General features: G+C 46.7%; 1 protein-coding gene across 1 annotated transcript in view; it reads right to left on the bottom strand.

Annotated features, from left to right (window-relative positions):
- Positions 1–15,917, bottom strand: part of LOC145352959 (NFX1-type zinc finger-containing protein 1-like) — a 73,435-nt gene that overhangs the window by 45,718 nt on the left and 11,800 nt on the right. Inside the window, exons 2-5 of the mRNA XM_080203269.1 lie at positions 14,162–14,259; positions 10,193–10,474; positions 2,005–2,205; positions 358–540 (exon numbers count right to left, since the gene is read on the bottom strand). Coding sequence (XP_080059395.1) covers positions 358–540; positions 2,005–2,205; positions 10,193–10,474; positions 14,162–14,249 — 754 coding nt within the window. The 5' untranslated portion in view covers positions 14,250–14,259. The remainder of the gene's footprint in view (positions 1–357; positions 541–2,004; positions 2,206–10,192; positions 10,475–14,161; positions 14,260–15,917) is intronic.

Here is a 15,917-nt window from a genome sequence, read left to right as displayed (position 1 = left end):
GCCATGTTTCTCCAGGAAAACAGGGAATATATTTCGAGAAGCCATTAACTGCCTGTGGAATGTTTTGTGATATCTACGTTCATGACCGGTGCTGTGGAAATGTAAGCTTCTTACTCTTCCTCATTTTACATTATTCTGCAGTTTATCACAAATGAAACTAAAGGTAAAATTTTCATGTGGCAGCCGGGGCAAAGAATTTGGAGAGTAGTCAAAAGTAAACTGATGCTCCTGTCCCACCTGCGATGATGCCAGCCACTGTAAAATCCCAGCCCGAGCGTTCATCTCTTTAATAGTGACATTTTAAACATTCTACACCTCAGCCCCGAGTTTGAAATTTATAGCTCGCACTTTGCTGACCTCGTGGTACTTGCTGTTGTTGAGTTTTGCTCTTCCCACTGTCAATTAGGTCAGACTGACTTCCATAAAGATTGGGATTTCTCCTGTGATGCTGTGAGTGGTTGCGCTGTTCAGACCTGTTCTCTTCCTTGGACCTATTTTGTGTGCGGTGCGGGTTCCTCCCTCGGTGCCCATCTCTTACTCCTGTAATTTAAAAAAAAAGCTTGTGTCTTATTGCTTGCAACACCACTACATGTCAAGAATTTATCTTTTGTTAAGTAAAACTATATGTATCTTCCATCTTAGCTTTGGTTTTATTGAGGCAAAACTGCCATCGGTGGGAGTTTGTATGTCATTAAGTAAGTATCAAACACTAGAATATTTCACTGAAACAGCAGGGATGGAGAATGGTACATAGTTTACACCTGTAAATGTTACACGGGGTATAAGAGATCACTTAGTGAACTAGTGGATCGCAAAACCTGTAAAGTTGGGATTTATTTGCTCAGAGTTCTAACATAATCTTTATTTGATAACTAAATGTCTTCACTTTTAAGAAATGCTATAATACAAATCAAGCAATGCAAAAAAATGTGCAAATTAAGTGCGAAAGAAAACTGTACTATTTGAATGAAGTGCAAACCCTTTTGTCCCATACTCTGCCAGTTGGTACATGGAAGACCGTTGACTGATCAGCAATCCCTCCCTCATCTTTGATACTGGCTTTTTCCTCTAAGTGTCAGCCACGGCTCAGTGGTAACTCTCTAGCCCATGAGTCAGAAGTTTTAGGTCTAAGTCACACTCCAGATCAGTGTTGGCCACCTGGGCTAGTGAGGTTCCTTCAAGTCCAGATTGAAATCAAGCTTGTTCGCCAACTATGATCCTTGAATGAGGTTAAATACATGCCAAAAATGGGTTACAGAAAATGCTTAACCATTTACATATTAATAGAAATTCAAATGGTAAAAACAAAAGAAATATTTACATATTGGAAGCAGAGGGCATGCAATGCTCTCATATTCAATGTTGTGAGCAATGCACCTACCTTCCTTTCCCTTACTTTACATGTGCCACATATGCAAAACACGACATGAACAGAAATCCGTGGAATATGCCAACTCTGCACATGGGCAATGGTCAACAAACGGTCTTGTGGGCTGCACTCAGAAACCAAACGGGCTGCATGTGGACCCCAGGTTGCCCAACACTGCTCCAGATACCTGAGCACATAATCGCACAGTACACAGTCACAGACACAGCCCTTAGAACGCGGCACTAACAGAATGCTGTCTGGTCCTACTCAGTGCACGCTTATATTAAAAAAAATCCCATGATGCTTTTGGATGAGAGGCAGGGGAGTCCTCCATGATATCCTGGCCAATATTCAACCCTGTACTAACAGGTAATCTGGTCATTATTACGGTGCACATATGCACTTCAATGTTTTCTACGTAGAAGTGTAATCACTGTTGCACAAAGTACTCAACTGGCTTTTGAAGTGTTTTGCACTTTCGTTCATGAAAGGCACAAAAGAAATACAAGTTCTCTCTTCTCTGAAGTTGGTAGTTAATTTATTGATGCCCAAATCAATATGGTTAATCCTTTAATATTCACGTTTTAACATTAGATACTATACCTTCCTAAGTTATGTAGATGACCCTTGCCTACCTTGCTCTTTCTGTTGCTCTCTCTGTGTCTCAGTCTTCACACTGTCACTTGGGAAACAATCAAGCAGGTTAGGCTGACTTCCATGGGTCTTGGATTTTCTCCTACGATGCTCAGATAGATCACGCCTCTTAGATGTATCACTTTCATTAGCAAAAACCGACCTATTTGGCACTTGCCTTCTTTGAAATCCATTTCCGCGTCCTGGTATTCAATATAGAAAAAAGATAGCTTAGCTCATTTGACACGTGTGACAAAAAGATAGAAAGGAGACAAAAATACATAGAAACGAGAAGCAGGAATAGGCCATTCGGCCCCGCGAGCCTACTCCGCATTCATTTTGATCAATAGCTGATCATCAAATTTAATATCCTGATCCCCCCACCCCCCCCAACAAATCTCTTGGTCTCTTTAGCCTCAAGAATAGAAAATTAGTCAAGAGGCCAACTGGGACGAATGAGTGAAAGAGGGATTTCTCCATTTCCCACCTCTATGTAGAGGCATAACCAGGAAAGTAAGACACAAAAATATCAAAGGATAGTGGAAATCGGGATCTCACAGTCAATCTAAGTTTTCAGGTGATATTTTTATACTGTGAGGACATCAAGGGAGATGGAGGAAAGGCAGGCAAATGGTACTGATATACAAATTGATCTTGATATAACTGAACAGTAAACAAGCTCAAGGGGCTGAATGGCTTAATCCTATGTTGGCCTGGAAACAAATTGGCTGCAAAGCAAGCTCCGAATGCTGCAACAAAAATGGTACGTAGATGCCTGCAAAACATACATTTTGGTATTATGTATATATAATATAGTAATGTCACTGGGCCAGGAGTCTGTTAAAAAACACAAATCACACGTACTTTATTCTTTCACAGGATGTGGATGTTCATAGCTGGGCCAGCATTTATTGCCCATCCCTAATTAACCTTCAGAAGACAACAGTGAGCCACCTCTTGAACTGCTGTAGTCCATGTGGTGTAGGTGCACTCCATCCTCCCTCCCCCACAGTGCTCTGAGGGAGGAAGTTCCACGATATTGACTGCAGCGAAGGAATGGCGATATAATTCCAAATCAGGAAGGCATGAAGGTTGGAGGGGAACGTCCAGGTGGTAGTGTTCTCATGCTTCTGTTGCTCTAGCCCTTCTAGGTGGTAGAGGTGCGGGTTTGGAAGATACTGGAAGGGATGTCACTTGAGTGGGCTGCTTTGTCCTTGTTGGTATTGAGCTCCTCTAGCAATGTTGGAGCTGCACAATCCAGAGGGTTTCATCACGCTCCTAATTAGTGCCTTTTAGGGAGCGGACGGACATTGAGTAGTCAAAAAGGGGAGATACTCAGCTCAGAATTCCCCAGTCTCTGACCTATTTTTATTTATTCATCTGTGGGGCATGGGTGTTGCTGGCTGGCCAGCATTTATTGCCCGTCCCTAGTTGTCCTTGAGAAGATGATGGTGAGCTGCCTTCTTGAATCGCTGCAGTCCATGTTTTGTGGGTTAACCCACCACACCATTAGGGAGGGAATTCCAGGACTTTAACCCAGCGACTGCGATATATATCCAAGTCAGGATGGTGAATGGCTTAGAGGGGGACTTGCAGGTGTTCCCATTTATCTGCTGCCCATGCCCTTCTAGATAGAAGTGGTTGTGGGTTTGAGAGGTGCTAAGGATCTTTGGTGAATTGCTGCAGTGTATCTTGTAGATAGTACACACTGCTGCTACTGAGTGTCAGTGGTGGACGGATTGAATGTTTGCAGATGTGGTGTCAATCAAGTGGGCTGCTTTGTCCTGGATTGTGTCAAGCTACTTGAGTGTAGTAGGAGATGCACCCATCCAGGCAAGTGGGGAGTGTTCCACCACACTCCTGATTTGAGCCATATAGATGATGGATAGGCTTTGGGGAATCAGGAGTTGAGTTACTCACCACAGTATTCCTAGTCTCTGACCTGCTCTGGGAGCCACTGTGTTTATGTGGTGAGTCCATTTGAGTTTCTGGTCAATGGTAACCCCAAGAATGTTGACAGTGGGGGTTCAGTGATGGTAACACCATTGAATGTCACAGGTGGTGGTTAGATTGTCTCTTATTGGTGATGGTCATTGCCTGGCATTTGTGTAGCGCAACCGTTACTTGCCATTTGTTCTCCCAAGCCCGGATATTGTCCAGATCTTGTTGCATTTGAACATGGACTGTTTCAGTATCTGAAGAGTCACGAATGGTGTTGAATATTGTGCAATCATCGGCGAACATCTCCACTTCTGACCTTATGATGGAGGGCAGGTTCTTGTAGCCACAGCATTTCAGGAGACCATTTGGGCCTTTGAACCTGCACTGACTCTCTGACAGAGCATCTTATCCAAGCCTACACCCTATCCTATACCCATAGCCACACACATTTATCCCGCTAATCCCCCTAACCCACACATCTTTGGACACTGAGGGGCAATTTAGCATGGCCAACACACTTAACCTGCACATGTTTGGAGTGTGGGAGGAAACAGGAATACCCGGAAGAAACCCATGCAGACACGGGGAGAATGTGCAAACTCCACACAGTGACCCAAGGCTGGAATTGAACCTGGCTCCCTGGCACTGTGAGGTAGCAGTGATAACCATTGTACCATCGTGCCGTGCCGCCCTGTTGATTGCCTAGTCCATGTACATCTCTTAAGGGAATCAAATACCAGGTACAATTTCCAAAATAAACTTCCATATTTTTTCAAAGACCCAAGGGGATCATAGGTTTCAATGAGGCTCATCCATGGCTCCAATCAAGTTGAAAACATTTGCCTGCATTTTGCAGTCAGTTGTAAAGTGACAGCACTCGTCCAGATCTTAAAAGTGTTGTCCTCAATGATTTAGCAATGTCTGTGATGCAGATTTCACCTTTTCCCAGCATTGATTTCATTCTGGGGCCAGCTATAGGAGTTTCTGCAATCAGCAACAGTGATGACATCAAGTAGGCCAAGCAAGCAAGCATATTGAAGAATTCTCAGACAGCAAACCATAGCATAACGGGTAAGTTTTATCATTCACATTTTGTAAGTTTGACAGAAAGTAAAATAAAGATGGTATGTGACACTTAAAAGGTAGAAGATGAAATAGCAAACAAGCTTTACGGAAAGGGTTTTTTGACCTCGCTCAAGCGAGACCAGAAATTTCCACCTGAGGTCAACAGACATTTCTGTCATCTGCTCCTCACCGCCCCAATTCCATGATGGGCAAGGTGGTAGAATTACATAAGAACATAAGAAATAGGAGCAGGAGTAGGCCATCTGGCCCCTCGAGCCTGCCCCGCCATTCAATAAGATCATGGCTGATCTGTCGTGGCTCAGTTCCACTTTCCCACCCTCTCCCCATAACCCTTAATCCCCTCTCTTATCAAAAACCCATCAACCCGCATCTTGAAAATATTTAGCGAGGCAGCCTCCACCACTTCAACGGGTAGAGAATTCCAGAGATTCACCACCCTTTGAGTGAAGAAGTTCCTCCTCAACTCCGTTCTAAACTGCCCCCCCTTTATCTTGAGGCTGTGCCCCCTAGTCCTACTGTCTTTTTTGAGCGGGAAGAGTCTCTCCACCTCTATCCTATCCATCCCATTCATCATCTTATACGTCTCAATGAGATCTCCCCTCATTCTTCTAAACTCTAACGAGTACAAGCCTAGTTTATTCAGCCTCTCCTCATAGCTCAACCCCCTCAACTCCGGTATCAGCCTAGTAAACCTCCTCTGCACTCCCTCCAAGGCCAAAATATCTTTGTGCAGGTGCGGCGCCCAAAACTGCACACAGTACTCCAGCTGTGGCCTCACCAATGCCCTATACAGCTGCAGCAAGACCTCCCTACTTTTATATTCAATCCCCCTCGCTATGAAGGCCAGCATCCCATTCGCCTTCCTGACCACCTGCTGCACCTGCAGGCTGGGTTTTTGCGACTCATGCACAAGGACCCCGAGGTCCCTCTGCACCGTCGCCTGCTGCAGTTTTTCGCCACGTAAGTAATAGTCCTTCCTACCATTCTTCCTACCAAAGTGGACCACCTCACACTTGCCAACATTAAATTCCATTTGCCATTTCCTGGCCCATTCGCCCAGCCTATCTAGATCCTTCTGCAGACTCTCCACACCCTCCGCACAATTTGCCGTTCCCCCAATCTTGGTGTCATCCGCAAATTTCGACACCCTACACTCGGTTCCCTCCTCCAGATCATCTATATAAATGGTAAAAAGCTGAGGCCCCAGCACCAACCCCTGCGGCACTCCACTAGTCACCATCCGCCAATCCGAATAGCACCCGTTGACCCCGACTCTCTGCCTCCTATTTGACAACCAATCCTCTATCCACGCTAACACCCTACCCCCAACTCCAAGTCCCCTGACCTTCTGCAATAACCTCTTGTGAGGTACTTCGTCAAACGCCTTCTGAAAATCCAGAAAGACCACATCCACCGGCTCTCCTCTATCGACCGCCCTAGACACATCCTCATAGAACTCCAGTAAATTTGTCAGACACGACTTCCCTTTAATGAAACCGTGCTGCGTCTGCTCTATCAAGCAATTCCCTTCAAGATGCCTCGCAATTTCCTCCTTAATGACGGATTCTAACATTTTACCTACCACAGACGTTAAACTAACCGGCCTATAATTCCCTGCCTTTTGCCTGGCACCCTTCTTAAACAACGGCGTAACATTAGCCGTTTTCCAATCCTCCGGCACTTCCCCGGAATCCAGCGACGTCTGGAAAATAACCACCAATGCATCCACTATAACCTCCGCCATTTCTTTCAGAACCCTCGGATGCATTCCATCCGGTCCTGGGGACTTGTCCACAATCAGCCCCTCCAGTCTGTCGAGCACCGCCTCTCTAGTAACAGTAATGTCATTAAGACCCTCCAGTCCTACCACCTTTCCATCGCTAACACCCGGCAAATTATTCACGTCCTCCTCCATGAAGACAGAAACAAAAAAGTTATTCAATACCTTAGTCATATCCCCATCCCCTACCACTAGGTCCCCTTTCTCATCCTCTAAAGGACCAACGTTCACCCTAGCCAGCCTCTTTCTTTTTATATATTTATAAAAACTCTTGCTATCCTTTTTTATATTAAGCGCTAGCCCAGCTTCATAGTTTCTCCTACCCTCCTTTATCAGCTTCTTTGTCAATCTTTGTTGACATTTAAACCTCTCCCAATCCTCTTCTCGCCCACTACTCTTAGCTACTCTAAATTCCTCCGCTTTTAATTTAACACTTTCCTTCACTTCCTTTGTTATCCACGGCTTATTACCTCTCCTCCTACAATCCTTTTTGACCATCGGAATAAATTTCTGCTGAGCACCAAGAAAGATCTCCTTAAAGATCCTCCACTGCTCCTCAGCAGACCCTCCCTCCAATGCACTCCCCCAGTCCACATTCGCCAATTCTTCTCTCATCCTACCGTACTCCCCTCTATTCAAACAAAGGACGCGTGTCCGGGAACCCACTTTCTCCTCCTCCATCTGCACCAGAAACTCCACCATACAATGATCACTCTCTCCAAGAGGATCCTTCACCGCAAGGTCCCTAATTCTGCCTGCCTCATTACATAGCACCAGATCCAAGATAGCTCGCTCCCTCGTCGGCTCCAACACACACTGTTCAAGGAAATTATCCCGGCAGCATTCCAAGAACTCCTCCTCAAGCCCACCGTGTCCAACATGGGTTGACCAATCAATATGCAGATTGAAATCCCCCGTAACTACGGCCGTCCCATTCCTGCACGCCGCACTTATTTGCGCGTTAACAGCCCGCCCCACCTCCAGATCATTATTCGGGGGCCTATAGACGACACCCACCAGCGTCTTCCTCCCTTTGCTGTTCCTAATCTCCACCCACAACGATTCCACCCTCTGCTCCTTGGCTCCAATATCATCCCTTGCTACCACCTTGATGCTATCCTTAATCAGCAGAGCTACGCACCCCCCTCTTTCCTCCTGCCTATCCTTCCTAAACACTTGATACCCCTGGACATTCAGCTCCCAGTCCCTGTCACCCTGCAGCCATGTCTCTGTAATGGCCACCAGATCATATCCATTTGTGTTGATCTGCGCCACCAGCTCATCCACTTTATTCCGAATGCTTCGTGCATTCAGATAAAGTGCTTTCATCCCAGCCTTCACCTGGACCCTATTTGCCGTAACGCCACCAACCATACTCACGCCCCCTACTCCCTCTATTATTGGGACATCCTCGGCCTCTTCCCTTACCTGTACCCTCTCCTTAACTTTAGGCCTCGTAAGGTCACCTACCCTCGCACCCTCCCCCCCCCTCCAATTAGTTTAAAGCCCTGTCTACAGTCCTCTTTACTCGATTCACCAGCACTCTGGTCCCAGCACGGTTCAGACCAACCCCATCCTGCCCGAACAGGTCCCACCTACCCCAATACTGGTGCCAATGCCCCATAAATTCAAACCCATTCCTCCCACACCAATCTCTGAGCCACCCATTCACTTCCTTAATCTTATCAACCTTACGCCCGTCTGCACTCGGTTCAGGCAGTAGCCCAGAGATGACCACCTTGTCGGTTCTACTTTTTAATTCCATTCCCAGCTTCTCATACTCCCTCCCCAGATCCTCAGTCCGCACTTTGCCTACGTCGTTGGCACCCACATGTACCACAACGACCGGATTCCGGGTATAAATAAGGACAGTGCCAGGTGAGGGCAGGGTAATGTTCTTCCTCCTCTTCCACCCACCCACCCCCATCCCCCTTTCCTTACTGATATTCATTGAAATCATAAAAACCCTACAGTGCAGAAGGAAGCCATTCAGCCCATCAAATCCACATCAAAACAATCCCCATCTAGGTCCTATTCCCACAACCTCACATATTTACCCCTCTAATCCCTCTTACCTACACATCCCAGGACACTAAGGGACAATTTAGCATAGCCAATGCATGTAACCCGCATATCTTTGGACCGCTGGAGGAAACCAGAGCACCCAGAGGAAACCCATGCAGACACCAGGGAGCGGGTGCAAATTCCACACGGACAGTGACCCAAGCCAAGAATTGAGCCCGGGTCCTTGGTGCTGTGAGGCAGCAGTGTTAAACATTGTGTCATTGTGCCACCTTAGGCTCACACGTGAAAATTGGTCTCTACAGATCACCCAAATTAGTGTCAGAAAATTTACCTTCTCTTGTTTTGCCAATACGTTACATTTTTGTGAATATATACTTTAACACCATCTTTGTAAAGAATTGTTTTTTTTTTCAATCTCATCCACGTCTCTTTTTATGATCTTAACTTTGGCCTCTCATTGAAGCCTTGGTGCTTAGTGATGGCCCTTCAAAATACATCAATCAGATCACCTTTTAGTCCTGAACTTTCAAAACACTCTTCATGACTGTGCCCCTACACCTCTGGTAACATATGGATCAATCAACGATGCCCCAGTCAGATCTATCGACCACAGTGTCTCAGCTTCAGCCTTGGATCAGCGGTAGCCCTCTCATCTCTAAATCAGAGGGTTGCAGAGATTGGAGCTCAAAATCCAGTGGAGGACTGAGGGGTTGCTGCATTGAAAGTGTTGCTGTCATTCAGGTGGGATGTTAAAATGAGGTCCGTCTGCTTTCTCTAGGCAAACTAATTCAGAGAAGAGCAGTGTAGTATTATTCCAATATAGAGACCTCAACTGCTGTCACAAAAACAGGGTATCTGGTTACTATCCCATTGCTATTCATGGGATATCTTTGGACTGTGGGAGGAAACTGGAGCACCTGGGTGAAACCCACGCAGACACAGAGAGAATGTGCAAACTTCACACAGGCAGTCATCCAAGCTGGGAATCGAACCCGAGTCCTTGGCGGTGTGAGGCAGCAGTACTAACCACTGTGTCACCGTAAAAAAAAGTGAAAGCCTCTTCTCAAATAGTATTTCTCCATTCTAGTTTTTGGAAGTAGGCTAACTGCTTTTCTGAGTTTCAATTTTATAAGTATTTTTGACATTGTCAATGAAACCAAAGTGGTTCTTTAGAAATAAATTTAAAATGCTCATGTTATATAGGTTAGGAGGCTTAGTGGAGTAAGTACATGGGGCTACAGGCATAGGGTCTGGGTAAGATGCTCTGGTTTAGAGTCAGCACAGACTTGATGGGCCAAATGGCCTCCTTCTGCACTGTAGGGATTCTATGGTTCTAATAAAGGATGTTCCTTACTCACCCCTTGGGTTTCCTTGAACACTTGCTTTAGATGTTTCTTTATCACCACTTGCTGGATGGGAGTGACCTCCAGAGGTCCTGGGCCCTTGAAAAGGTTGACTCCCACCATAGGCTGAAGGGTGTCCAGCGGATGCGCGCGTGGAGCTGAATTGGCTTTCACCTTGTTTAAATACCGAAAAAAACTGGTCATTTCCACCTCTTCGTTCTTTTGAATGATGCTGGTTTGGCCGCGTGCTGCTTGAACTTCTAGCTTGGGCCGGTTGTTTGGTGGGTTGCTGTTTTGCTTTGGGACAGAATGCAACAGGAGTTTTAATAGATAAGTTTCAACACTCACTGACAACTATTAACCATTCCCCTTCCCCGACCACAACTGCCCCGAGGTCAGGGAAGGCTGGAAGGGGCAGCAAAAGGCAACCCTGGCATTGTTCCTGAGTTTGGACAATAGGGCGATAGCAAAGTCCGCAGTTCATTTTACACTTATCCTGTTTCAGGTCGATGTTGTTAAAAATCAGGGGGGGGAGGGCGGGGAGTAAAGAGGGCTCAGACCCCAAAGCATTCGTCCAGAAAGTGAGTGTGAATGGAAGAATAATGAACAGCTCTGTTCAAAAGCAAAAACACGAAGATACAGACCACAACATGGCAAAAAAAGAAAATCAAAATGAGGGACAGAGTTCATGGTCTGAAACTGTTGGACCCAGTGTTGAGACCAGAAGGCTGTAAGGCGTCTGTTGGGCTTCAGTGCAACACTGCAGCAGGCCTGAGGCCAGAAATATTGAGAGCAAAGGTTCTCTCGCTCTGGACAAATGTTTTTATTTTTTACACAACCATTACCATTTCCTTTGTCTTTAATTCCACGACACGCCATGTGGGCGGCACGGCAGCACAGTGGTTAGCACTGCTGCTTCACAGCTCCAGGGTCCTGGGTTCGATTCCTGGCTCAGGTCACTGTCTGTGTGGAGTTGCTCATTCTCCTCGTGTCTGCATGGGTTTCCTACGGCTACTCTGGTTTCCTCCCACAGTCCAAAGATGTGTGGATCAGGTTGATTGGTCTTACTAAGAAATTGCCCCTTAGTGTCCAGGGATTAGTGGGTATATTATGTGGGGGTAGGGCCTGGGTGGGATTGTGTTCGGTACAGACTCAATGGGCCGAAGGGCCTCTTTCTGCACTGTAGGGTTCAATGATTCTATGACGTCTTTACCAGTCAATCCCTCCTACCCTCTATACTATTCCCTTTTGTTCAGACTTCTCCGTGAGGCAGCAAGCAATTTCTCTCTGGGACATCCTGCACTGTCTGGTGAAGAAAAGTGGGCTGGAGAGAGTGATAGGAGCGCACTGGACTGGTGCTCAAACGTGGCTCCAGGACTTTTAAATCCTATTGCTGAAGGTGGGCAGACAAATCCGCTGCCAGCTCACCAGGAAAGTGGGCAGGAAGCTCGTCTGTGCATAATTAGAGAGGTTCCAAATGCTGTATCAGACCCGGGATCCCGCCATCCTGGTCAGAGGGAAACATACCACCCACCATTCCATATTGTCTCAAAAATGGCGAATCCCCCCACAAAGAGTTCCTTATTTTTTGTTCAGATGAAGTAAACAAAAGATAAATGGGATCTGGGCATACAGGTATACAGACCCTGGCAACACAGATGGATAAGGCGGTCAAGAAGGCATGGACAGTGTATGAAAGCTGGCAAATTATGTCACAGATGTATAAAACCTTAGTTCGGCCACATTTGGAATATTGCATGTGGTTCTGATCGCCACGCTCCCAGAAGGATGTGGAGGCTTTGGAGAGGGTGCAAAGAACGTTTACCGGGATAGTGCCTGGTCTGGAGGGTTTTAGGTATGAGGAGAGGTTGGATAAACGCGGATTGGTTTCACTGGAAAGACAGAGCTTGAGGGTGACCTGATAGATGTCTACAAAATTATGAGAGGCATAGATAGGGTTATTAGTCAGAGGCTTTTTCCCCAAGGCGGAAAGGGTCGCCTGTAAGAGATCACAGGTTTAAGGTGAGGGGGGGCAAGTTTAAGGGAGATGTGCAGGGAAAGTTTTTCACACGGAGGGTGGTGGGTGCCTGGAACGCATTGTCATGGAGGTGGTGGAAGCAGGTACATTAGCAACATACAAGGTACATCTTGATAGACACATGACCAGGAGGTGAACAGACAGAAAAGTTAAGAAGTTTAAAATTTATTTACTAGTCACAGATAGGCTTACGTTCACACTGTAGTGAAATTACTGTGAAAATCCCCTAGTCACCACACTCTGGCAACTGTTCGGGTACACCGAGGGAGAATTTAGCATGGCCAATGAACCTAACCTGCGCTTCTTTGAACTGTGGGAGGAAAGTGGGGCATATGGAGGAAACCTGTGCAGACACAGGGAGAACGTGCAGATTCCACACAGACAGTGACCCAAGCCGGGAACTGAACCCAGGTCTCTGGGCTGTGAAGCAGCAATGCTAACCACTGTGCCACCATAGAAACATGATAAAAACCACATATCAGCAGAGACTCGGTGGGCCGAAGGGTCTGTTCCTGTGCTGTATTGTTCTTGGTAAGTTTTTGGATCTCGTCCATCATGGGAATCATCGCGAGAGGGACAGAAAATTTGGCGGATCATTTAAACATTCTTTGACTTTAGGCGGGAATTTCCGCTCGGGGCGAGCGCAACTAAAAACTCCCGCCTGAGATGTAGCACAGCAACAATAAAATCTGAACGTATTTGCAGGTTAAAACATGTAAACTCAAGATTTGGATTGCTGAGTAAATAGCTACTAATAGAGAATATTAGCAGGCTGAGTGGGGGCTAATTTAGAAGAGTAGGAATTATTGTATCCAATTTGGAAAGCAAAATAAAGACTGGAATGGACAAGGGAACTAAGTATCAAACATAGTGATACAGTTGGCGAACAGTGCTACATGTTGTTTGTTGACTACACAAAACAGTCCGTTGTCACACTGAAAAAGGCAGTTCTTACGCACCGCCTGAAAGCAATTGAACTCTGAGCCATCTAGCATTAACTCAATTACAATTAGACTTTGCACCCTTAGAATAGACACAACCTCACCACTGCAGCAGAATGATATATTACACATAACTATCCTTTCATAACATAGAGCAAAGTTTAACTCACACATGCAAATGGCACAGACCAACCCATAACATACTTTTAAATTTTGTGAAAACAAAAGATTTTCTTCATGATCTGATCACCTGCAGCCGATCCCCGGGCGCGCCGGTCACCTGCAGCCGATCCCCGGGCGCGCCGGTCACCTGCAGCCGATCCCCGGGCGCGCCGGTCACCTGCAGCCGATCCCCGGGCGCGCCGGTCACCTGCAGCCGATCCCCGGGCGCGCCGGTCACCTGCAGCCGATCCCCGGGCGCGCCGGTCACCTGCAGCCGATCCCCGGGCGCGCCGGTCACCTGCAGCCGATCCCCGGGCGCGCCGGTCACCTGCAGCCGATCCCCGGGCGCGCCGGTCACCTGCAGCCGATCCCCGGGCGCGCCGGTCACCTGCAGCCGATCCCCGGGCGCGCCGGTCACCTGCAGCCGATCCCTGGGGGCAACTTAGCATGGCCAATGCACCTAACCCGCACTGTGGGAGGGAACCAGATCATCTGGAGGAAACCCACGCAGAAATGGGGTGAATGTGCAAACTCTAACAGACAGTGACCAGAGGCTGGATTGAACCCAGTCCCTGGCGCTGTAAGGCAGCAATGCCAACTACAGTACCATCCAATCTTTCCTTATAGCTACATTTCTCCAGCCCTGGCAACATAATAAATCTTTTCCACCAATACTCTCTTGCAATTTCATTGGAAGATGAATGCTAAGCTGCACTTCAAAACTGAATATGATGCATTTTCAGCTTTCCTTAAAATATTTTGTGGTTTAAATTCATGCTACAACATCTAGTACACTCCAAGATATTCTCAATTTAACACAAATAAACTCTCAGTACATCTGACCTTTCATGTTCAGGACCAGATTTGGCTTCTCCATCCCCTTTAACTGTTTGGCCATCATTAATCGCAGTTGTTCTTCCTGAGATCCCATTGTGCTGTCTCTGTAAGGGATAAACTCAGTTTATTCAACAACAGCAATTTACATTCAACTAGTGCCTTTAACATAGTCAAACATCCCAATGTGTTTCACACAAATGCTTATAAATAAGTATCTAAATTCTTCCAGTTCTGACAAAAAGGTCATAAATCTAAAACAACTGTTCCTCCAGGTGTGGCCTCGTGTGCCAAGTGTTTCCAGCATTTTCTTTCTTTATTTCAGATTTCCAGAATTCATATTATAGAATTGTTCAAGCTCTTTGATATAACTTTGTTGGTGCTGCTTTGCCACTTTGACTGGTTCTTGTTCTGCACAGGGCAGCATGAGGGAAGATGTTGGCCCAAGTAACATTCAGCAGAGCAGCAAGTGAGAAAGGGAGTGTCAAGTTCATTTATTAGTCAGAAGTAAGGCTTATATTAACAGTGCAATGAAGTTACTGTGAAAATCCCCCACTTGCCACACTCTGGCGCCTGTTCAGGTACACTGAGGGAGAATTTAGCATGGCCAATCCATCTAACCCGCATGTCTTTAGACTGTGGATGGAAGCCAAACACCTGGAGGAAACCCACGCAGACAGGTGAAGAACATGCAGACTCTGCACATCAGTGACCTAAGCCGGGAATCGAACCTGGGTCCCTGGCGTGGTGAGGCAGCAGTGCTAACCACTGTGCCAGCCTAACGGGGTTTGTTTTCACTCTGGGTGAAGATACAAAACAGGTGAGCTCCCATTCAATATTTATTCCAATTTTCACATTCACTGGCTGGGATTTTCCAGCCCTTCCTGGTGGAGTATCTTCCAGTGATGAGGGATCTTCCAGTGGTGATGCCCCCACCTTGCTGGCTGCATGGTTGGCAAGGAATGCAAATGATGATTGGCTTCAGTGGGACTGGAAGATCCCACTTGTGGCTGATGGCAAGTAGCCTCCTCTGCCACGAATGTACCGTGATCGGGAGAGGGGAATGGAAAATCCTGGCCATTGATTTTATGAACGAGAGCCCATTCAATACCCATCCCATGTCTGTTTTGCAATTTGATTAGATCCAGACTGACCTGTATCCTAACTACTTCTCCCCATTTTGGTTTTTGAACTCTTGATACTCTCACCCACACAAATATCTATCAATCCCAGTTTTGAAATGTTTGTTGACCCCCCCCCCCCCCCCCCCCCCACACTAGTGGCACGCTGCCTCACAGCACCAGGGAGGTGTGTTCAATTCCTTGCTTGGGTCACTCTCGGTGCAGAGTCAGCACGTTCTCTCCGTGTCTGTGCGGGTTTCCGATGGGTGCCCCGGTTCCTCGCGCAGTCTGAAAGACGTGCTGGTTAGGTGCATTGGCCATACTAAATTCCCCTTCAGTGAACCCGAACAGGTGCCGGAGCGTGGCAACTGAGAGATTTTCACAATAACTTCATTGCAGTGTCCACGTGTGACACAAGTAAATAGACTTTAAAAAGCCTCAACAATATTTTAGGAAGACAGATCCAAACCCTGAAGGCGGCCTTATTCAACTTTTAACACACTGCCCTCTTGGTCAAGACTTGCCATTTAAGGGGAACGCTTTCTGTCCAGTCGTTTCTAATCTTTCACACGTCACGGCGCGCCTCCATGCTATCTAAACATTCTGAGGTACTCTTCCTATTTTCTCTAAACTTGCCCTCTAGC

This window comes from Carcharhinus amblyrhynchos, chromosome 2, assembly GCF_965287045.1.
Source record: "Carcharhinus amblyrhynchos chromosome 2, sCarAmb.v2.hapA, whole genome shotgun sequence".
NCBI lineage: Eukaryota > Metazoa > Chordata > Chondrichthyes > Carcharhiniformes > Carcharhinidae > Carcharhinus > Carcharhinus amblyrhynchos.
The sequence above is the reverse complement of the archived record's forward strand: the minus strand, read 5'-3'. Positions and strand labels throughout refer to the sequence as shown.